This window comes from Octopus bimaculoides, chromosome 22 (assembly GCF_046866305.1).
Source record: "Octopus bimaculoides isolate indiv1 chromosome 22, ASM4686630v1, whole genome shotgun sequence".
NCBI lineage: Eukaryota > Metazoa > Mollusca > Cephalopoda > Octopoda > Octopodidae > Octopus > Octopus bimaculoides.
The window spans coordinates 26,062,635-26,087,121 of record NC_142949.1 but is presented as its reverse complement, the minus strand read 5'-3'; the positions used below and the strand labels follow the sequence as shown (position 1 = coordinate 26,087,121).

The 24,487-nt window shown below is 38.8% G+C and overlaps 1 protein-coding gene across 5 annotated transcripts in view; it reads right to left on the bottom strand.

The window, feature by feature from the left end:
* Positions 1-6,562: 6,562 nt before the first annotated feature.
* LOC106874179 (DNA-directed RNA polymerase III subunit RPC5) overlaps positions 6,563-24,487 on the bottom strand; it is a 32,397-nt gene continuing 14,472 nt past the window's right edge. For all 5 annotated transcript variants that reach the window (XM_014921836.3, XM_052975777.2, XM_052975778.2 and 2 more), the window contains 9 exons: positions 24,085-24,205; positions 20,792-20,873; positions 20,300-20,359; positions 19,408-19,511; positions 18,201-18,307; positions 16,467-16,951; positions 9,233-9,298; positions 8,758-8,883; positions 6,563-7,258 (listed from right to left, as the gene is read on the bottom strand). In XM_014921836.3, coding sequence (XP_014777322.2) covers positions 7,196-7,258; positions 8,758-8,883; positions 9,233-9,298; positions 16,467-16,951; positions 18,201-18,307; positions 19,408-19,511; positions 20,300-20,359; positions 20,792-20,873; positions 24,085-24,205 — 1,214 coding nt within the window. In that variant the 3' untranslated portion in view covers positions 6,563-7,195. The remainder of the gene's footprint in view (positions 7,259-8,757; positions 8,884-9,232; positions 9,299-16,466; positions 16,952-18,200; positions 18,308-19,407; positions 19,512-20,299; positions 20,360-20,791; positions 20,874-24,084; positions 24,206-24,487) is intronic.

Here is a 24,487-nt window from a genome sequence, read left to right as displayed (position 1 = left end):
ACTTTAACCATGTAACACAAGCCTTCTGTAGTTTTTTCACTCTTATTATCTTTTATACATATTTATATATATATAAATGCATACATACATACATACATACATACGTACATACATACATACATACATACTCGCATATACACATTCCTGTCCAAAGTGTAACACTTACAGCCGAGTTCCGTCCCAAATGAAGTGAGTGCCAAAATCATAATCTTCGTTTTTGAAAATATTGGAATCGGAAGAAATTAAAAAACAAAAAAAAAAAACAACTAAGAGATGGTTGCGGTCTTCGTTCCACATATATGTTTGGCAATGCGGAATAGTGTCAATATTTTCACTTGCATTTCCTGACCATATGATGGAAAATTCCTGGAAAGTGAAAATAATTTCCAAGAAAAAGAAAGCGAAAGTTCCTGGTAAAAGAAATAACGAATGTCTTTACACACACACACTTGCGTACAAATGCAAATATACGCCCACATGTACGTATATGCAGTCACACACACGCACACGCGTAAACGCATGGGTATATATGCGTATAAACATTCATACACATATATACGCACCTACACGCGCGCAACAGCTGACTGTAATAGATACAAATACCTGTAGAAAATACTGGGTTGGTGCATCTTTAAATGGCGGTCTGATCGTCTGCTAAACAAATGGGAAGCAGTATTTGAAGTAGATGGTGAATGTGTTCCAGAATAATCATTTAAAGATATTTTTGTTACATGTTGTTATTATTTTTGTTGAATAAAATTTATTGAAAAGAAGCCGCAATAATTATGCACCAAGCCAATACGATTTGGCGTGTTGTAGGCGTGTGGGGGTGTTTATAGGCGTGACTGTACACACTCTTATACATACATATGTGGACAGTCATAAATACATACTCACGCATTTGCCAAATATACGCATGCATTGCCGCATAATGCATATATGTGCGCAAATACACACATGAACATACAAGCATATTCACATATACGTGTGGACACGGACACACACACACGCACACACATACATACATACATACATTCATACAAACATACATACGTACATATATACACATATGTACTTATATTTGCATATATACCTCTATGAAAAGGTGTGAAATAAGGGGGGTAGAAATAATGCAAAAGTTCGATATATGGAAGGGGTGTATTGATGCGAGCGTGCGAATCTGTACATTGGCGCGCATGCGCATCTGTACATTGGCGCGCAATAGATAAAATAACTAAAATATAAATAATACATTTCTAAATCTCTCAGAGAGATTTATGCAGTAGCAGCACGATAAAGTGATATGATGTTGCCAACTTAATGTGACAGTTCCATGAAAGGAAAGAATGCTACTGTTGTTTAGCAGCATTTATCGTTTCCTGTTGGACTTGACACATTTCCAGTGCCCTTATGTTTTCAAAGTGGAGACAAGCACCTCCACCTAGCAAAGCCAGCATCTAGAGACTAGTTTCAGAGTCATTGCTCATCATCAGTCTGGTGTAGCATAGCCTGCTAGCTGCCGATGCCTGTCCTTTGAAAACATATATTTCAACTGAAATACATTCACTGGTTTTAGGAAATGTGTGAAGTCCAACAGGAAACGGTGTTTCCTAGAGCTATATGTGTGTGTGTATATACATACAAAAACGCGCATATATACACAGTTACGTATATACGTATATACACACACGTACGTACATGCATACATACATGTAAAAATGTCTGATTGGTATAAAATATCAGTCTTTGCTTCATTTTTACCATTTTTACTCGCACGATTTTCACTAAGAAAAACAAAAAAAAAACTCATTTTTTTCCCGTGGGATCAAGTACCCTGAGCTCCTAATATGCTGCAAATAAATCCCTTATTTTGGTTCAGAAAAGGGGTGAGGGACGAAGGGGGAACCCCCACCCCCCAAGGTCCCGCATTCATTGGAATTTTTTTTTCGTTGAATGAATTCCTGTGACATCCTAATATGCTACAAAACCCTTTTTGGGGTCCCAAAAACGGAGTGGGGTGAGGTGGAAGCCTCGGAAATTTCACTCCACCCCCACCCCATCGATCTTTTCAGGATTAGGGTTTTAGGGTTAGGGAATTCTGTCCCGAATTCATTGGAATTTTTTTTTCCTTAGTGAAAATCGTGCGGGTGTTACTCTGAAAAATGACCCATTTTTTTTTAGCGACACATGGTTTTAATTTAAACCTGACATTTTTCAGAAAAAACGGAGGATTTTTATTTATTATTTTTTTTTTAATCATTCAAACATTTCACAGATGAACGCACTAACTGTCATCTCCAGTCGTATTTGAACACTAAAAGGAATTTTTAAATGCCTACTTTACAATTCAAATTAATCAGCCCAAAGGTTAAGTTTCCCAAACACGACCACCGCGCCACTGTCCTCATCGTCATCACCGCCACCACCACCAACGTCATCGCCGCCCTGCTATCAATCATCACACCGTTTCTATAAATCATTCAACTCAAGGCCAATTTTTGTTATTGTTAGGTTTGTAGTCAAGTGATTCGAAAACATTATAGCCTTTCTTTTATTTTTCTTTCGTGTCGTGCCGTAACCTGTTCGTGAATGAATTTTTTCCGAGAAAAGGAGATTACAATATTCTTACACCATCCTACAATCGTTCATTTCTAGGAAAACTTAACCCTCTGACTCCCGTCAACTGTTTTTCTCATGGCGCAATGTAGTCGCTTCTTTCAGTCATTAGACTACGGCCATGCTGGAGCAGCGTTTTGAAGAATTTCAATCGAACGGATCGACTACAGTACTTTTTTTTTTTAACTTGGTAGTTATTCTATCGGTCTTTTTTGCTGAACCGCTAGGCTATAGGGATGGAAACGCACCAACATGGGTTGTCAAGCGGAGATGGGGGGGGGGGGACAACACATACATTAATGTATAATATATATATATATTGCACTCATATCATTAATGTACAATATATATATATTGCACTCATATCATTAATGTATAATATATATATATTGCACTCATATCTACACATACTCATACGCCCATGCATGCACACACTCATAGTCACATACACAACGCACAACACATACATCTACACACACATCAAACTATATACGCTCATATATAATAACATATATGTATGTATTATGCATCTCAACATGTATGTATGGAAAGGAATTCCACGTGTAAAAGAGAAAGAAGGGTGACTATAGAGGTGTACTCCCGTGTGGAATCTGGATGTTACCCCACTCGGATTTTCGGTTGAGAGAGGGTTTGTACCCCTGTATACAGACAGCTTCAGTGACCTGTCTCAGTATTGCATCAGTGGGATGTTTGGACAAGATGTTTAATTTAAGACTCCCTAAGGAGCCCTTGTGGCAGTCTACAGCATGCTGATAGAAGATGGAGTTAGGTTTCTTTTCAATGTAGTTGTCCAGGTGTTCTTCGAACCTATCATTGATACTCCTAGAAGTCTCACCAATGTATGACTCTGGGTTGGTCGCGTAAGCTCCTTCTTGGCACTTAATTTGGTATACAGTGTTCTTGGTTTTGCAGTTCACGTGTGGGTTTGTAGAACATACTGCACAATTATTTTGACAGATGATTCTATCAAACGGATATGATTTACATAACTCAGATTTGATAGTCCTACCTGTCTTTTCTACAACTTTGATCTTAAGGCCAGTTTTGTGCAGGATTTTCTTGAATGCCTTACTTAATATGCTCTTCGGTGTAGCATCAACAAACATCACACTGTGAAACTTCTTGTTATCATACCAAGTGTCGGTCTTATTTCTTTTGTTGGCGTCCCTCTCTAACCTCAGCATGCTGTAGACTGCCACAAGGGCTCCTTAGGGAGCCTTAAATTAAACATCTTGTCCAAACATCCCACTGATGCAATGCTGAGACAGGTCACTGAAGCTGTCTGTATACAGGAGTACAAACCCTCTCTCAACCGTAAATCCGAGTGGGGTAACATCCAGATTCCACACGGGAGTACACCTCTATAGTCACCCTTCTTTCTCTTTTACACGTGGAATTCCTTTCCATACATATATGTTGAGATGCATAATACATATATGTTATTATATATAACCTTATGAGCGTATATAGTTTGATATGTATGTGCGTGTGTGTAGATGTATGTGTGTATGTGACTATGAGTGTGTGCATGCATGGGCGTATGAGTATGTGTAGATATGAGTGTGTGTAGATACATCTATGTGTGGTATGTTTATGGAGGAAAAAAAAATGCATATTTGAATTTTAACCGTTATCCTTGTATTAGTGTCATACATATTTGTATATATGTATGTGTGTGTGTATATATGTATAGGTGTAGTGATGGTTAATCGTATATGCGTGTATACTTTAAGATATGTATATTTGTGAGCGTGTGTGAGTGTCAATATGATTGTGTATACTTGTTTATATATGTATAAGTAAGGTTATATATGTACATATATGTATCTAAGACGTTGTATCTATTCACCGTTAGACGATGGTTAGAGGGGCAAACGCACACACACATATGTGTGTGCGTGTTTACATATGTGTATATGCATATGTATATATGTGCGTATATACAACCTTCAACAAAGTAACTGTCATGTAGACAACTTGAACTGACGCACATATCAGTACATAAACATACATTCACATACATATGCACACACACACACAAACACGTCTACACACTTACCCTATTACTCACGTACATCCATAAGTACATACTCACATACATACATGTGTATAGGCATGCACACATGCATACGCATGTACAGATGCATACGCGCACACAAGTACACGCACATACATACATACATACATACACATGTACATATATATCATGAACTAACTATTACTTTCTCAGATGTAGCACAGAATTTTGTCAGTGAACAGGTCGCGGTCTCAAAGCGACGAAAATATTTTGACAAATTAAATTTAAATGTTGAAGTGAATCTAAATGGCTTAAAAACACCTTCCACGCTGCAATTGTTTTCGTTCCAGCACACGATCTCAGATCAGGTCACTTGCTATGCAAGTGCATCTCCGTAATATACATATATATATATATATATTATACATTCATCATCATCGTTTAACGTCCGCTTTCCATGCTAGCATGGGTTGGACGATTTGACTGAGAACTGGTGAACCAGATGGCTACACCAGGCTCCAATCTGATTTGGCAGAGTTCAAATTACATTAATATATATATATATATATAGATAGATAGACAGATACATACATAGGCGCAGGTGTAGTAAGCCTGCTTCCCTACCACATGGCTCTTTGTTCTGTCCCATTAAGTGACACCTTGGGCAAGTGTCTTCTACTATAGCCTTGGGTCAACTAAAGTCTTGTGAGTGGATTTGGTACATGGAAACTGAAAGAAACCCATCGTATATGTGTGTGTGTATTTTTGTGTCTGTCCCCACTCCATCACTTGACAAACAATATTGGTGTGTTTACGTTCCTGTAACTTCGTGGTTTGACAAAAGAACTGATAGAATAAGTACTAGGATTACAAAGAACAAGGGATCTATTCCAAGCGATCCAGCATGGCTGCAGTCAAATGACTGAAACAAGTAAAAGATAAAGTTATCTTCATTTTTTTCTTTCTGCTCATAAATCTTCAGCACCTGGAAGTTTCCACCTTTTGTACCACTCAACTTGATCCCTCTCATAACCTTTCTTTACCATGTGGAATTGATCCCCTGTAAAGACACTGGAGTCTAAGTTTGAATCTTTTGAGCACTACAGTCTTCTATATGGAGAATCTCTGGATCTCATCTGTGAGCTGTGTTTACTTGTTTCAGTCATTTGACTGCAGCCATGCTGGAGCACCGCCTTTAGTCGAGCAAATCGACCCCAGGACTTATTCTATCGGTCTCTTTTTGCCGAACCGCTAAGTTATGGGGACGTAAAAACACCAGCATCGGTTGTCAAGCGATGTTGGGAGGACAAACACAGACACACAAACATATATATATATATATATATATATATATATACGACGGGCTTCTTTCAGTTTCCGTCTACCAAATCCACTCACAAGGCTTTGGTCGGCCCGAGGCTATAGTAGAAGACACTTGCCCAAAGTGCCATGCAGTGGGACTGAACCTGGAACTATGTGGTTGGTAAGCAAGCTACTTACCACACAGCCACTACTGCGCGTGCGTGTTTGTTTACTGTCTCCCTTTCTTTGACATCATGTGATTGTAAGCACATGTTACCATCATGCAAGCAGTACTCCGTTTCCAATCTCCTGTGAAAAAAAGTGTCAGGTGATGGGGAAATAACTTATTCAGAAACAAATGAGGGTTGGTGACAGGAAGAGCACCCAACCATGGAAAATCTGTCTCAGCAAATTCTATCCAACCCATGCAAACATGGAAAAGTGGACATTAAAACAATGATGAATAACATGGATATCAAGAATGATTCCCCAGTATTTAAACCAGTGCCAAAAAAATTTCTAAAACCACCCCAAAAAATCAACAAAAAATAACCATATAAATGAATTTAAGTAGTCTTTTTCCTGTTGTTTCATAAAAATAAAAGATTTATATTAAAACTGAAGGTTTTATTTGCTCTCATATTTTTTTATGCCTGTGTTACATGATCTGCATATATGCAGGAAATGCCATTGATATGCAGATATTCACATGAATGCATCTTTACAAACACTGACTCACTCAACGAGTTGTTTCCATTTGAAATCAATAAAACTAATTCAAGAGATATATTGATTAGAAATAGCCAAACACAAAATACAGATATCTGGTATTTATTTCACTTGTTTGAGTAAAATAAATAGTTTAGCAGTTTTTCTTTTTTTATTGAGTGAATAAAGAATAATTTTTATCATTATTTTTACATTTACAAATTGATTAGTAACAAACTTTATTTACAAGCAGATTTTAATTATTTTTAATAATTTTAATTATTGTTGTTGTTGTTGTTCTTAATGAATTTCTCTCCTTGAATACATCCTTTGTATCTTTGTAGAGATTTTTGCAATTTTGTTATAGTTGTTTTGTTTTGTTTTTTTCAATGTGAAAATATCAAATTGTGTTGCAGACACACAACCATGCAATATCTCCCAGTGAAGAAAAGAAGATATCCACGTTGATATGTGATAATTTAATAGAATGATGGCAGAAGTCAACAAGGAAATGTGACAGTGGTGGTGGTGTCATGACTCCTCTGTGCTGACCCCTTTCAAATACCAACACGACCCTTTTGTGATACAATAATCCTGAAATTGAAACAAGAAAGGAGTTAGAAACAATCCAGTCTTTGTAATTAGCAGAAATATATTTAGATATGGGTTTTGATGTTAAAAGATATTACTGTAGGGCTACGGGGTTAAGAAGTCTTGTTTCCCAATTACATGGTTTCAGGTTCAGTCCCACCATGTGGTACCTTCTACTACAGCCCAAGGCTATAATGTGGTGGATTTAATAGACAGTAACTGAAAGAAGTTTTGAGAGAGAGAGAGAGAGATAGAGTGTATGTTCTCATTTAACATCCATTTTCTATGATTGAATGGGTTGGACGGTTTGACTGAAAACTGGTAAGTTGGGGGGCTGCACCATCTGATTTGGCAAGGTTTCTATGGTTGGACGCCCTTCCTAACACCAACCACTCCGATAGCGTAGTGGGTGTTTTTTATGTGCCACTATAACGGGTGCCATTGACCAGACACCAGCATTGGCCACGACTATGGTCTCATTTGGCTTGTCAGGTCTATACAAATACGGTATATGGCCAAAGGTCTTGGTTACTGCCCTCCGTGAGATCCACTGCTTGAACCATGCTTTTTACATGCCACCAGCACAGGTGCCAGTCAGATGGCACTAGCATCGGCCACGGTTTCACCCAGTTTGACAGGTCTTCACAAGCACAGCATATTGCCCAACAATTGAAGGGTGCTTTTAACAGGCCAGTTACACGACACTGGCATCGGCCATGACTACAGTTTCTCTTGGCTTGATGTCACTGCCTCCATGAGACCCAACACTCAAATAGTGCTCTTTATGTGCCACTGGCGTGGGTGCCAGTCAGACAGCACTGGCATTGGCCAAGACTACAATTTCACACACACACACATGTATATATATATATATATATATATATATAAAACGATGACCACTAAAGTGGACATTTAATGTGCTAGAAATAGACCACGTGTTGTATCTACTAAGACCTAATTGTTCTCAAAACGAAATTCAGCGAAATACCAAAATGTATGCGGGCAAGACCGTGAAAATTATAGAAATAAAACATTATTATCCACGAACCAGTTTCAAAATCAACACTCTTACCGAATGTCTGCTTCTATTCAGTGTGAACTGTAATGGAATCATAATTCTCAGAATCTTATACACTTTAGTGGTCATCGTTATATATAAAAATATACTTTAATCCCCTAAGATCTCAAATATTTTTTCTGAATCTCTCTGATTCTTTAAATGTGCTAGCTTCCTGGTAATAAATCGATATTAATTAATATATGATTTTTACCCCATGTTTTAATTTTATATATATATATATTATATATATATATATATATATATATATATATATACACATACATACATACACACATGTGAGAGTGTGTGTGTGAGAGAGAGAGACAGAGAGGAGTGTGTGTCTTCTTGCTTTGACATTGTGCAGTTGTATAATGAGCATTACTGTCACAAGATGAGAGGAGACAGACAAGGGACAAAGGGAGAATACTGAAGTTAACCTTACCCGTAACAATTTTTTACAGTCGCTCTCAGAGATGGGGCAACCAAGTACCTCATCCACTTTCTTCTTGAACAGGTTCGATGCTACACGACAAGAAGTCTGTAACATACCAATAAGTACACCTCTCATCTGAAATAAAAACAGGAAGATTTCTAAAGATTCTGCAACTGAGCAATGGACCCTTAATGAGGATCTCTGAAATTAAGCAAATACTTTAAAGAGAAGGGTATCTTTGTATATGAGAAATACTAATTTTACCTATTAAAAAAAAAAAAAAAAAAAGCTGGTGATGTCGTTCGTGAAGTTTGAACTTGGATTCATTCCTTAACACTTCAGTCAAATATTTTCTTATGATTACATCAGAAAACAGGAAGATGTTACATATCAAACATGAGTCTGCGTCTGCCTGTCTATAATTTTATTTTATTTAATAATGATATTTCAAGAAAATGGTTACATAGATAGAATAACAACTTACCGGATCTAATCCGTCACCAATTCTGGAAGCTATGAATACAGGTTCCTCAATGTATTGTTTAGGCCACTGATAGAAAGACAGAAACGATCATATCATCATTCAAAATCTGAAATGTTTTCCAAACTGACATCTATTACACCAAGCTACTCTACAACAAAAAAGGAGGCGCAATGGCCCAGTGGTTAGGGCAGCGGACTCGCAGTCGTAGGATTGCAGTTTCGATTCCCAGACTGGACATTGTGAGTGTTTATTGAGCGAAAACACCTAAAGCTCCACGAGGCTCCGGCAGGGGATGGTGGCAAACCCTGCTGTACTCTTCCACCACAACTTTCTCTCATTCTTACTTCCTGTTTCTGTTGTGCCTGTAATTCAAAGGGTCAGCCTTGTCACACTCTGTGTCATGCTGAATATCCCCGAGAACTACATTAAGGGTACACGTGTCTGTGGAGTGCTCAGCCACTTGCACGATAATTTCACGAGCAGGCTGTTCCATTGATCGATCAAGTGGAACCCTCGACGTCGTAAGCGACGGAGTGCCAACAACTCTATAACATGTCATCAAATTGTTCAGTTCCTCTGTCATCACTTCTGTGGAGCCTAATGTCTGACATGTCAACATCACTTTTTCCTTACACTTTTCTTCGCCCTCTTCTTCTACAAGTATTCTTACACCAATGATATTTTTTCACCAAACACTCAACCTGTATATTCACCTCAGACAACCACACCAGCACAGTTGTTACCTATGCACGCTTCAGTTGGCATCTCTATTACATTAGCCAACCTCTCAGCTCATTTGCACTCTAGCTTCCATGTAGACTAATATTATATTTTCATTGGGCCAGGCTTACTTCATCTCTCTCCAGCATCTACAGATTTTTCACACTTAATGTCAAAGTCTCACTACCATGCAGTATCACATGTAGTTCTTCCCTTCACATAAAAAAAAAAAGCCCTATTGTTACCTTGCCATAGTCTGGCAACTGGTTTCGTAATAAACCCATCTGAAATAGTAACTAACAAATATGTTTAGTAAGAAACCTGGGCAGGTCTGGAACTCCAATGCTCCTACTGCTAACCACTCTTATATTAAGTATGAATATATCTATCATATATGAAGTCCTGGTTCTCTATCAACCTACTTAAGACCTCACCAAATTCTTTATATATTCATTGCTTAAATATAAAAACAAGCAAAAAACAACCCCTCCCCCCGAACCTCATTTTGAAACCTACTGCATTAGTGGAGTACCATTGAAAGCTTTCATTTACAGTGACAAGGTACTTTTTTTTGTTGGTTTCTACAAATGCAAGCGAGAATCTTTTTTACATAATTACAAACCAACAAAATGTTTTACAGATACACTACATTGCAACATCAACAGCAGAAACTGTACTTCTCCTGGGTTAACAAACTCAACTGTTAATTGAACTATTGAACTATTGAATTCTCAAACCAGTTTCAAATAATAGTTGTGAAGCCAATTAATCTTACTAAAGTTGTTAAAGCTGTTGAGAAAGGCATGACAGCCACATAATCTCATTCCACTCGTCTATAAATTTATAGACTCGGGCCATCTTCATAACACCCAACAATCTACCACATCACCACCCTTGCGCATAACCCACTACATTAACCTCTACTCCACTGCCTAACCACCTATCACTCTCCTCTTGTACTTCTATGAACTTATCCATCAAAGCCTCCCCATCCTCACTCTATATTCTCATTTCTTTCTACCTTGATCATACACTGACACCTCATTACCAACATTGTTATCCTCTTTCCGGCCACTCCACCCCCAACTCCTATACAAACACGATGTGGCCAGGTGCAGGTATGGCTGTGTGGTAAGAAGTTTGCGGCGAGCTGGCAGAAACGCTAGAATGCCGGGCGAAATGCTTAGTGGCATTTCATCTGCCATTACGTTCTGAGTTCAAATTTCGCCGAGGTCGACTTTGCCTTTCATCCTTTCGGGGTCGATAAATTAAGTACCAGTTATGCACTGGGGTCGATGTAATCGACTTAATCCCTTTGTCTGTCCTTGTTTGTCCCCTCTATGTTTAGCCACTTGTGGGAAATAAACAAATAAGAAGTTTGCTTCCCAACCACATGGTTCTGGGTTCACTCCCACTGTGTGGCACCATGGGCAACATCAACATCAACATGGGCAGCATTTGAACCCAAAAACACAAAGACTAGAAAGTTGTATGTATTTAACATTCATAGTTTCATCATTAGTTTGCTATCGACTTTTCCAAGCTGGTATGGGTTGGATAAGACATCATTACATGGTATTCGAAAGCAGGACGTCCTTCTTAAAGTCAATCTTTTCAAGTGACCTATTTCCTTCTATGTCTTTGGAATATCAAATTATTGAGTTGAAAGATGTTTTATTTTATGGACAACATAAATAGGTCATGCACACACGCACGCACAAGGACACAGACTCAGAGACATACAACTATCATATTTACAGACACATAGTCAGACCTACTCAGACTGACAGAGATACACAAACACAGTTATAGAGACAGACAGACTCACAAACACATACCATACAAAACAGACACACGCACACACACACACAGATAGACTCAGAGACATACAACTATCATATTTACAGACACATAGTCAGACTGACAGAGACATACAAACACAGTTACAGAGACAGACAGACTCACAAACACATACCATACAAAACAGACATACGCACACACACACACACAGATAGACTCAGAGACATACAACTATCATGCTTACAGACACATAGTCAGACCTACTCAGACTGACAGAGACACACAAACACACAGAGAGACAGAGACAGACTTACAAACACATACCATACAAAACAGACATACGGATACACACACAGATAGAGAGACAGACTCACACACAGTGAGATTTCATAGGTTTTTCATTGAAAACTTCGACTCACAATCCGGTAATCAATACAGGATGCACTGAATTTTTTAATCACACAGCCTGCACCATACCACCCACAAATGGAAACAAAAACAAAAAAAAAAAAAAGGTGTTTTTTTCAAAAAAAAAACCAGTTTGTGTGTCTTTGTTGTGACAAGGTGTGACACAAAAAGCACTTGTATAACCTAACTTGTTGCACTTAACATAATAAAAAAAAAAGATTAGATCCTACACATCTCACGGCAATGGCCTTCTTGTCCCTCCCTTCCTCTCCTTTTGTGCCAATTACACATTCTACAAGTGATTGAAAAAAAAAAAAGAGAAAAAGAAAAAAAAGGAACTGCCATTGTGAGCAGCAGGAATGCCTTGGATCATCATAGGTCTGTAGAATTAGCAGTGGCCTGGGGTTAAACACTATTCTCCAATAAAAAGCTAACAAACAAACATAACCATCTTTGAGAAGTAATATTTCAATTGTTGTTGGGGTTTAACCCTGAGCAGTCCTATTGTCAAAGGCATTCCAGATATGACAATCCATCAGATATAGAGTAACTAATGTGTCCTTCCTTTTTTTTTTTTTTTAATAGTAGGATAGAATTTGAGAAAGATTTACTGCTATTTCTAGCAGATTGAGCCAACTGCATAACTTTCCATATTCATCCAGGTATGGCTATGTGGCTTTTGGGTTCAATTTCACAGCCAGGCACCTTGAGCTGATCAAAGCTTTGTGAGTGGATTTGGTAGATGGAAAGCCTGTCGTAAGTCATGGGAACTAGTCCTTTGTCCTGACATCCTCATCATTTAACATTTATATTCCAGCCTGGCATGGATTGGACGGTTTGAGAAGATCTAAAGAGCTGGAGGACTGCACTGAGTTCCAACTTCTACTTTGGCATGGTTTCTGCTAGAAACACTCAGTGCACTTCAGAGTGTACTGAGTGCTTTTTGTACGACACCAGCGCAAGTGAGGTCACCAAGTAACTTGCGAGACAAGACTTCACAACTGGATGGGAATGGGAGTGTAGTAGAGAAGGAAGTGGCTTTGTGCTGGCTTTTGCACAGGTGTTTTCCTATGGAGGAGATACATGGTTACCTAGCATTATATGAGAGTGAGCAGCTAGAAAGAAGTGAATATAAAAAAAAAAAATAAAGAAAAAGAAAACTCTTTTCCTCTTTTTCAGAACCACAACTAACAGGAATTTGCTCCTACCCCCACCCAAACACATCTGCACTGATCGTTGATCTCAACTGTCTGTCACAGCTTACATAGGTCATTGGCTCCTGTCCCCCCACTCTTCCTCTGAGTAGCTGTAACCTCTCCACAAAAGGCCATAAAGCGTCCGATGTGTGGTAGGTTACCAACCCAACCGGCTGACACATACAGTAAACAAATCAATTACAAGTTAAACTTTCATTATCGTTATAAAATGAAACCATAATAATCCTTTCTACTATATAGGTGGAGGCGCAATGGCCCAGTGGTTAGGGCAGCGGACTCGCGGTCATAGGATCGCGTTGTGAGTGTTTATTGAGCGAAAACACCTAAAGCTCCATGAGGCTCCGGCAGGGGATGGTGGCGAACCCTGCTGTACTCTTTCACCACAACTTTCTCTCACTCTTACTTCCTGTTTCTGTTGCACCTGTAATTCAAAGGGTCAGCCTTGTCACACTGTGTCACGCTGAATACTCCCCAGAACTATGTTAAGGGTACCCGTGTCTGTGGAGTGCTCAGCCACTTGCACGTTAATTTCATGAGCAGGCTGTTCTGTTGATCGGATCAACTGGAACTCTCGACGTTGTAAGCGACGGAATGCCAACAACATATAGGTACAAGGCCTGAAATTTGTGGGGGGGGGGGGATGGTTGATTACACTGACCCCAGTACACAAGTACACAACTGGTTTATTGACACTTGGTTTATCAACCCTGAAAAGATGAAAGGTTAAGTCAACCTCAGTAGAATTTGAACTCATAATGTAACGATGGAAGAAATGCAGCTAAGCATTTTGCCAGGCGCAGTAACAATTCTATCAGCTTGCCGCTTTAACCATAATAATAGTTTCAAATTCTAGCACAGGACCAGCATTTTTTGAAGGGATGGGGTAAAGTCAATTACACTAATCCCCAGTACTTCACTGGTACCTAATTTTATAGACCCCGAAAGGATGAAAGACAAATGAAATGCTATTGGGCATTTTGTCTGCCGTGTCATTGGTTCTGCCAGTTCACTACCGTAGACATAAAACTGAGCTGTCTCTCCATCGGTTATGATGACAAGGGTCCCAGCTGATCCGATCAATGGAACAGCCTGCTCATGAAATTATGCAAGTGGCTGAGCACTCCACAGACACACATACCTTTAACACAGTTCTCTAGGAGATTCAGTGTGACAGAGAATGTGACAAAGGGTGGCCCTTTGAAATACAAATACTACTCATTTTGCCAGCTGAGTGACCTGGAGCAACGTGAAATAAAGGATCTTGCTCAAGAGCAAAATGCACTGCCAGGAATTGAACTCACCACCTTATGATCATAAGCCTAATACCCTAACCACTAAACCTAAACCATGCACCTTAACATAATAATGAAAAATTTATATCATTCAGCATAGCTTCAGATAGAAATGGACTATCTACACTCATTCTTTAATTTTTCTAAGCTGGCATGGGTTAGACACAGAGTTATTTGGGACAAGGTTTTACAGCTGGGTGCACCTCCTGTCACCAAGCCTTAACTGTTTTTCATCATGTAAGGCATAAATTTTTTTTCTTATTTCAGAGGTTGTCAAAAATGTGAGCAACTGGCTCACAATGTCAACAAAGAATGCCAACAACACCAGTGTTTCATTAAAATGGTGACAAGTGTGATATCAACACACAATATATATATGCAAAAGGCTTCTTGCAGTTTCTCTCTGCCAAATTTACTTGCTCAATGTGAGTATAAGTGTATATGTGTGTGTGGTGGTGGTGGGGGGGACACAGCTGTGTAGTTAAGTCTCTGTGTATGGCACTTTGGGCAAGTGTCTTGTAATCTAGCCCTGAGCTGACTAAAGCTTTGTGATTTGGTAGACGGAAGCTGAAAGAAGACCATTGTATATGTATATTTTCGAGTGTGCATGCATCCATGTACTTGTGTCTCCTTATTCGAACACTGCACAATAGCTGTGACTGACATTGTCACACAAGCAGTGTTCTTGATTTCCAGTCTTCTGCAAAAACATGTTTGGTCAAAGGGAAATATTGTTTGGAAGGCAGCGAGCTGGCAGAAACGTTAGCACGCCGAGGTCCAACTTTGCCTTTCATCCTTTTGGGGGTCGATAAATTTAGTACCAGTTACGCAGTGGAGTCGATGTAATCAACTTAATTCCTTTGTCTGTCCTTGTTTGTCCCCTCTATGTTTAGCCCCTTGTGGGCAATAAAGAAATAAGAAACGTTAGCATGCCGGGCGAAATGCTTAGCAGTGTTTCGTCTGTCTTTACGTTCTGAGTTCAAATTCTGCCTAGGTCGACTTTGCCTTTCATCGTTTTGGGGTCAATAAATTAAGTACCAGTTGCATACTGGGTCGATCTAATCAACTGGCCTCTCCTCAAAAATTTCGGGCCTTGTTCCTAGAGTAGAAAAGAATATCATGTTTGGAAACAGGTGAGGGTTGGTGACAGGAAGGGAATCCAACCATAGAAAATCTACCTCAACAAACTGTCTGACACGTGAAAGCATGAAAATATGTTAGAATGATTAAACAATTCCATTAACAGCTACATAGGCACAGGAGTGGCTGTGTGGTAAGTAGCTTGCTTACCAACCACATGGTTCCGGGTTCAGTCCCACTGCATGGCACCTTGGGCAAGTGTCTTCTACTATAGCCTCGGGCCGACCAAAGCCTTGTGAGTGGATTTGGTAGATGGAAACTGAAAGAAGCCCGTCGTGTGTATACATATATATATATGTATATATATATATATATATATATATTTATATATATATGTGTGTGTGTGTGTGTGTGTGGTTGTCCCCCCCCACCATCGCTTGACAATCGATGCTGGTGTGTTTACATCCCCATAACTCAGCGGTTTGGCAAAAGAGACCGATAGAATAAGTACTAGGCTTCCAAAGAATAAGTCCTGGGGTCGATTTGCTCGACTAAAGGTGGTGCTCCAGCATGGCCGCAGTCAAATGACTGAAACAAGTAAAAAAGTAAACACAAAAAAAAAGTATATATAATGCTTGTAGCAACATCTTTTTTATCTTAGTATTACAATTGAAGAAAGAGGCATTTTTTGTAGACTAAAATTGCAAAAACACTCACCCGGTCGTTTAGTCTGATTCCTCCGACATCAAGTGCAGCTTGTTCTAGCATCTGGTCTGACACACCGGAACTTAAAATGTGACCAGGTTGACTCTGAGTCAAGTTCAATTGAAATAAGCGTTTCACCTCGCTCATTGTTAGAACGTAACGAGAATTTAGCTTATCTTTAACAAAAGACTGAAGTCCCTGGAGCACATCCTCGTTATGGTTAAATACATGATTATTAAAAGACACACTGCCTTTGATGTTGCTGTTCTCCACCCCTGTTGAAGGTCTTAAACCACCTTCATTTGTAAAAGGACCATCACCGGTGATATCCAATATTTCCACACAGTTATCATCTAATCCATCCTTGTTTGCTGCTGCCCGGTCAGTACCCTCTGGCTCAATGTCACTATGGTCAGATATGCTTCGGCCACTCATAGTCCGCTTCCGAGACTTGGTCGGTGTGCGAGGTTTCTTGCATTTCTCTGGAGTGGTTTGCTCTGTAAGAAGATTGGAATGAATGAGTTACAGCACAAAAGTTAAGAATAAATATGTCAACAGGACAATGAAAATCTCACTATATCACATAGATCATGGATCTTATGGAATGACTGCCAAACACATTTCTCCAAATGTCATTGTAGCACAATTTGTAAACATCTAACAGAACCCTGAACAAACACAAATCAGTATAAGGTTAATCTTTTTGATACCGGCCTGCATGAGACTGCCTTTCATTCTATGATACAAACATTTTCTTTTAAAGTGACCTAAATTAAAACATTTAATGTCAACTTATGTACCAAACACCAATTTAATAATGACAGAGTCATTTTACTAAATTCTTCATAATTTTGAAAATTAACTGAAATGAAGGCAAGTGAAATCGAAATCGAACTAAATTCGACGACTGGCACCCATGCCAACGTCGTCTCCTTCACTGGACACAAAACTCGGCTTGCGAAGACCTGTTGGGGCAAGCAAAAGCGCAATCGTGATGGCACCTGTGCCCAGTGTCGCCTTCCTGGCACGTGTAAAGACATTCGAGCAAGATGATTGCCAATGCCGCTGGCACATAAAATACATTTTGAGCATGGCCGTGACGTCACTGGTGCTAAGATGTATCGGCCTTTGCCTTTCCCTTGGATGACATTGGTGGTGTGGAGAAGGGAGGCTGGTATGCATGGGCAACAGCTGGTCTTCTATAAAACAACCTTGTAAGTTAAGGGGTCTTTACCCATTATGTAGTAAATATATAAACAGTGAAGACGCATAGCTTAGTGGTTAGAGCATGAGGCTCACACTCACGAGGTAGTGAGTTCGATTCCGGGATTGGGCTGTGTGTTGTGTTCTTGAGCAAGACATGTTATTTCAGATTGCTCCAGTTAACTCGGCTGTAGAAATGAGTTGTGATGTCACTGGTACCAAGCTGTATTGGCTTTTGCCTTTCCCTTGGATAACATCAGTGGTGAGAAGAGGGGAGGCTGGTATGTATGGGTGACTGCTGATCTTCCATAAACAACATTGCCTGGACTTGTGCCTCAGAGGGGAACTTCCCAGAGGCAATCTCGTGGTCATTTGTGACCGAAGGGGGTCTTATATCATCACTTATACCATTTGATCCTTCAGTCTCACCCATCATAATCATACTCTTTCGTCTATTCACCCTTCCGCCAATATAATTTACCATTTCACTAATTAACATCCTAACTAATTACAGTCCAATTATTTTATCATTTGATGAGTTACCTTTATGTTTCTTCTCAATCTCTTTACAATTAATTTTCAGCTGTTTACATAAACTCTGAAACTTTGCTTCCCATAACACCTTCTGTCGCTGGATTATTTCCGGATATCTACAAAACAAGAACATTTTAAGATTAATTTTCCTATAAATATACAAACACCACAAACAGTAGAAGCTGCTTATTGTTATCACATTCAAAAGAGGTGGTTTTCATAACAACCAGCTGATGACATTAACCCATTTGATGCCAACATACTTAAGCATGTGGCATTTGAGCCAGCCATATCTGGCCTCCCATACCCACCGCCCCAAATAATCACATTATTGAAATATTGGCGCTACAAGTTGATGCATGATTAATTCAAAACAAAGGGAATAAATAAGCATCACATTTGACAGAATAATCTGAATGCTAAAGGGTTAATTAGGATTCACCTGAAGTTTTAACAACAAAAATACAAACAAACCAATGGGGTGGGGGCTCTATGTTGTCCTTCAAGCTGCTAGAAATAGCACCAAGTTTCTATCAAATCATACTCTACGATCTTGAAATGGAAAGCGCACACAGGACAATGCAGTCCTAGATGTTCTTTTATTCTTCTCTTTCAGTCATTTGACTGTGGCACCACCATAAAGGGGTTTCTTTAGTCAGAGAAATCAACTCCAGGACTTATACTTTAAGTCTAGTACTTATTCCATTGGTATCTTTTTGCTGAACTGCTAAGTTACAGGGATGGAAACACACCAACATCGGATGACAAGTGATGGTGGTGGGGACAAATACAAACACACATATATGTATATAGATATATATATGATGGGCTTCTTTCAATTTCTGTCTACCAAATCCATTCACAAGGCTTTGGTAATCCTGAGGCTATAGTAGAAGACACTTGTAGGCTTGGTGTAAGAGACTGGATCTGGTCAGTTTGAACATAAAACAGGTAGAATATCTGGATATGGCCAGTTTAAATGTTAAAAGGTTAAAACAAAGCAGTAAGAGTAGTTTCAGGTAGGTTGATATTAAAAAGGTTAAACTGCCACATGGTATGATTGTACTGCAAACCGGTATGAATTTGAGACATGGACTTCTTTAATCATACAACCACGCCTGAGCCAAATTGTAAAGAAATAAACAAGTTTAAACAAAGAAGAAAAAGAAAGAAGAAAAAAAAACCAATAAAGAAAAGTGTATAAAGAAAATATCACCTGCTACAAAATTCTTTGTCATAATCAAAGAGAAATTCCCATCCATGACTGACACGAACACGAGACATTTGTTCTAAAATGTCCTTGACATCTTCAGCAGGCAACTAGAGAAATAGAAAAAGTAAAATGAGAACAATATTGCATATTCTTTTAGAAAATAATAAAGTTTTATTTTAGATTTTCTGAATAGCTTTGACTGTAAACAAGAAAATAACTGACCGAAGAGAATACTGGTGGGAATGGGATGAGGCAGAACTGCTTCAGCCTTTTAGTAATCAAACTGGCCAAAGTATTCTAGCTGTTTATGTTCAAACTGGCCAGTTCTGGCCTCTCACACCTACCCTACAATTGTTGTTGTTGGCACTCTGTCGCTTACGACGTTGAGGGTTCCAGTTGATTCGATCAACGGAACAGCCTGCACGTGAAATTAATGTGCAAGTGGCTGAGCACTCCACAGACATGTGTACCCTTAACGTAGTTCTCGGGGATATTCAGCACGACACAGTACGACAAGGCTGACCCTTTGAATTACAGGCACAACAGAAACAGGAAGTAAGAGTGAGAGAAAGTTGTGGTAGAAGAGTACAGTAGGGTTCGCCACCATCCCCTGCCGGAGTCTCGTGGAGCTTTAGGTGTTTTCGCTCAATAAACACTCACAACGCCCGGTCTGGGAATCGAAACCGTGATCCTATGACTGCGAGTCCACTGCCCTAACCACTGGGCCATTGTGTCTCCACCTACCCTACAATATCATTCTAAAAATATACAATTACATAATTTTAATCTCAGTGTTAAAAGATAATGCATGATTCATTGAATAAGTAAGTATAACATTTGACAAAATAATCTGAATGCTAAAGGGTTAACAGCTTAAATGGATGGACAAACCTACCTTTATGACAGAAGATATTTCTTTCCTGGTTACATATCTGGTGTGAAGGAACTTCCACATCTGTAAAGGAAGAATATGTGGTTTACTTAATAGGGTTAGATAACAGCAGGGATCGGTGGGATTTCAAGGCAGAGACGGATTAGAAACAGTTACAGACCAATACAATGAGAGAGAGAAAGGCACAATTGTAAGAGACAGTCTTGCATATACTTGAACTCAAAACATTTGAATTGTTAGATCATACTTCAACTTAATCTTTTATGCAAGAATCTTTTGATAAATTATGTTCTACACAATGGCACAGTAAGATTTATCAGTACCTGGGGTCATACCCAAGTGTATGACTGGTACTTATCACTGTTAAAGAAATGAAAGTCAATACTGAGTTCATTCCTAGCAGGATCATTTGGAATTCTATCATTCCTACAAATGCCATCATTTCTAGATTCTGAGATTCTGATAATATTGTTTTGATAAGATGAAGGTACTGACCAGGTAGTCTCTTCCTCGACATAAATGTTCAGCAGATACACCACTGTGGGGGCTAGTTGCATCTTTAGGGTACAGGATTTCACTGAAAACACAAAAATTAAAAACAATATTAAAACAAGAGCACTCAGAGAGCACAAGGCAACACCAACGTCCTCTCAACGATTAGCTGGAGATGATTTTTAAAATGAGAATATCTGAAATAGACTCGGCTGCTCTCACAAACGAGAATACTAAAAACGAACCTGACCGCTCTCAAAAATTAAGTTAAAAAAAAACTCGAAAAATAATCCAAAATCCTTGTCTGGTACCTGATCGATCCCAATGGTAGACATAGAATGTGAAGGTTGCTGTAGAAAATTTAGCAACAGTAATAAATAGTTTATCCTTATCTAATACAAGCCAAAGTTAACAAATTCACCATTCACTATAGTTATAGTCTAAAGGGAGATAATTGAGAAAGACTTGAAAGTTAACGTTAGATCGTAATCATGTAAAGTAAATATAACAAAAAATAATCCAGAATCCTTGTCCGGTACCGGATCGATCCCAAAATCTAATCAGTTCATGCCAGTCACGAGGTTAAATAACCCTGAAAGTTTCATTCGAATCCATCCAGCGGTTCTTGAGTATCTTGTCCACGGTCAAACAAATAAACAATACCTCCATCTTTGCTAAGGCGGAGGTAAAAATGAAAACAACCGTACATAGTAATTGTGGTAATGGTTATAGTAGTAGTATTAATTGTAATAACTGCTGTTGTAGTAGTAGTAAAAAAAAAAATCATTTCTGAAAAGGATCATTTCAATCATACAAAATTATTGATGACGATGCAGGTGCAGCTATGCAGGGTTCAGTCCCACTGTGTGACACCTTGGGATAGTGTCTTCTACGAAAGCCTTGAGCCGACCAAAGGCTTGTGAGTGGATTTACGGAAACTGAAAGAAGCCTGTTGTGTATGTGTGTTTGTCCCCTACTACCACTTGATAACCGGTGGTGGTGTGTTTACATCCTGGTAACTTCGCAGTTTGGCAAAAGGGACTGATAGAATAAGTACTAGGCTTTGAAAAATAATAAGTCCTTGGGTCAATTTGTTTGGCTAAAACACTTCAAGGAGGTGCCCCAGCATAGCCGCAGTCAAATAACTGAAACAAGTAAAAGATACATATAGACACACACACATTCTTTTTTTTTCTTTCTTAACCCTTTCGTTACTGGTGTCTTCAATATCTAAAATACTGCCTACTTTTGACAATATTTGAATATATCAAAGAAAATTGGAGTTTCATATTTCATACTAGCAGTATAACCCGGCGCTGCTCGGGATTAAGCTAGGATTATTAAATGATTAAGTCCTTTATTTCAAACCAAAATAAGTAACATCGACATCAGATTTGAGCGAAATCCGTTGAAATTGGTTTGGCTGAAAATGGTTTGCTGGCAATTTGATTGGGAAATCCCATAAGGAATCAGTTTATTGGTTATTTTCACTTATTGACTCTTTTTTTAAATGTTGCATTAGAGATCTGCATAGGAGAAGGTTGATCTGAAGGTTTGCATTGGGGATCTGGATTGGAGTAACTTAGGAAAGCTTACCAACAACCTTAACCAAAAAATAAGGAGCCTGTCCCTTCTATGTTAACTCTAACCCTAACCCTAACTCTGACCCTAAAACCGTAACCCTAACCCTAATCCTAACCGTAACACCCTAGTGGAAATCGTGCGGGTGTTAATCTGAAAAATTACCAAACCCTTTTTCTGGTCCGAAAAACGGGTTGGGGTGGGTGGGTGACTGACAAATTGTCACATACGTTTTTGTTTCATAGTTGTGAAATATAAACAAAACTCTTTCGCTCCCAAAGTAGTATATGTGCGTATGTGTGAGAGTGAGAAGGGGGGGGGGGGAAGAAAGATGAACGATTTAAAATAAATATTTGAATTGTTGTGTGAGAAAGTATATATAATCTTATTATAGAATATAGTGTCTTTCAAAAACATCTTATATTTGAAACTATATCTCATGTTTAAGAAAACAAATGCATTTTACTCTGTCTTCCTTAGCTACATTTTCTTTCGTAATACGCTTTGTCTCCCTCTTCCACTTGTTCGTTCCTTTTTTTTTTTGTTAGACGCTGTCTTGGTGAGAGAAAATTTTTTTTCCTTAGCCGCTTTGTCTCCCTCTTCCACTTTTTCATTTTTTTTTTTTTAGACGCTTGGCAAACACTTTTTCTCCCCTTGTCACAAACACACTATTTCTTTCTTTCTCCCTTTCTTTCTCTCTCTCTTTCACGCGCGTACGCACAGATTTGACTTCGCCATGTCAACAAACTTCAAAATTGGTAAAAGTTTATCGATTTTTACAGCTATACGCAGGTGCCTCTTTGAGAAAAAGTTGACAAAAACACAGATAGGGTCATGAACAATGTCCTCCTAAAATTGGAGCGACATGCGTGCTAATTTGTGGACGTGCATAACCCACATCACGTACACACACACACACAAACATCTTGTGTTTTATAGATATTGATGAAGCAAATAATCCTTTCTACTATTGGTACAAGGCCTGAAATTTTGTCAAGAGAGGGGCCAGTCAGTTGCATCGACTCCAGTGCTCAACTTGAACTATTTTATTGACCCTGGAAGGATGAAATGTTAAGCTGACCATTCAATGTACAGATGGATGAAATGCCACTAAGCATTTAGTCTCGCATGCTAACGATTCTGCCAGTCACTGCTGTGAAGTAAATGAAATAATTCTAATGCTTTGGATGGAATCATTTAAAGCTTTAACAGTTGTCATGGATTTTTTTCTGCTATTTAATCCTTATGACACCAACCTCCACATGAGGCCACCCCTGATTTTATGATACAAACTCCCTGTTTTAAAGTTATCTCAGTTAAAAACACTGTCAGAATTTCAAGGTGGCGAGCTGGCAGAAACGTTAGCACGCCGGGCGAAATGCTTATCAGTATTTCATCTGCCGTTGCGTTCTGAGTTCAAATTCCGCCGAGGTCGACTTTGCCTTTCATCCTTTCGGGGTCGATAAATTAAGTACCAGTTATGCACTGGGGTCGATGTAATCGACTTAATCCCTTTGTCTGTCCTTGTTTGTCCCCTCTATGTTTAGCCCCTTGTGGGCAATAAAGAAATCAGAATTTCAAGTTAATTTATGTTCCAAACATCAACTGACAAAATTATTATACTAAATACTTCATTAGATTCAAAATAAATTGAAACAGAAATATGATAATGAAAAGAAGAGACAAAAAAAAAAATCAAAAACAGTGGCAAATACCTTTTCACGACCCAACAACCTTGAACAAGTACAGCAACTTGCTGAAGGCATCGGATAACAGCAGTTGAGTCGGTTCCTTGAGGTAAAAGGGCCAGCAATTGACGGAACCTGATGACTTTTGCTGGAGGAAAGAAGGAAAAAAAAAAAAAAAAAAAGAGAAATTAGGAAAGAAGGAAAAAAAAAAAAAAAAGAGAAATTAGGAAAGACAACAATTCTACAAATTATATGGGTGAAAGCAAAGCTGTGGGGTTCAAAATGTAGGTTTTTGTAACTAGAGATGTCTGGGTTCAATCCCATTGAGTAGTATCTTGGTACTAAAGACAATTACTTATGTCTTTAGTGGTTGACCAATGCCACTGGAAAGAAATTTAGTTGTCACAAACTGTTCAGAAGCCCAGCACAT